This window comes from Meleagris gallopavo, chromosome 2 (assembly GCF_000146605.3).
Source record: "Meleagris gallopavo isolate NT-WF06-2002-E0010 breed Aviagen turkey brand Nicholas breeding stock chromosome 2, Turkey_5.1, whole genome shotgun sequence".
In the NCBI taxonomy this organism is placed as follows: domain Eukaryota; kingdom Metazoa; phylum Chordata; class Aves; order Galliformes; family Phasianidae; genus Meleagris; species Meleagris gallopavo.
Window position 1 is genome coordinate 104312730 of NC_015012.2, and position 424 is coordinate 104313153.

The 424-nt window shown below is 54.2% G+C and overlaps 1 protein-coding gene across 1 annotated transcript in view; it reads right to left on the reverse strand.

Moving 5' to 3' along the window:
- Positions 1–424, reverse strand: part of NCOA1 (nuclear receptor coactivator 1) — a 114597-nt gene continuing 114173 nt past the window's right edge. The window contains 1 exon segment of the mRNA XM_019613376.2: positions 1–192. Coding sequence (XP_019468921.1) covers positions 25–192 — 168 coding nt within the window. The 3' untranslated portion in view covers positions 1–24.

The window sequence follows — 424 nt, forward strand, 5'->3', positions numbered from 1 at the left end:
TTTTTCACATTCCTCGAAAAGCGGTTATTCAGTCAGTAGCTGCTGAAGAAGGCTCTTCTGTTGGCCCTGCGGGGTCGGCGGCACCGCGGCGGCTTTCGGGGCGCCCAGGGGAGCCGGCGGGTTCAGGTAGGGATCTCCTACCAGATTCACTGTACACTGCACGTCGGCAAACACCTGAACCTGCTGTACCTGCTGGGACACAAAAGACAAGAGGGGCTCTTAGCGGGGATGGGGCAGGGGCCGGCGGCGACGGACTGGGAACTACGTGAAGTGGAAACTCACTAGAGACTTCCTCTAGTCTGGAGCCACCACAGAGAAGAACTCTTCTGTCTTCTTTTCCTACAAAAAGAAAACCGCTGCACTCATTCGGATCAGAGCTCGGCAAGGTTCACACGTTGCTCATTCGGAAAAAAATAATAATAAT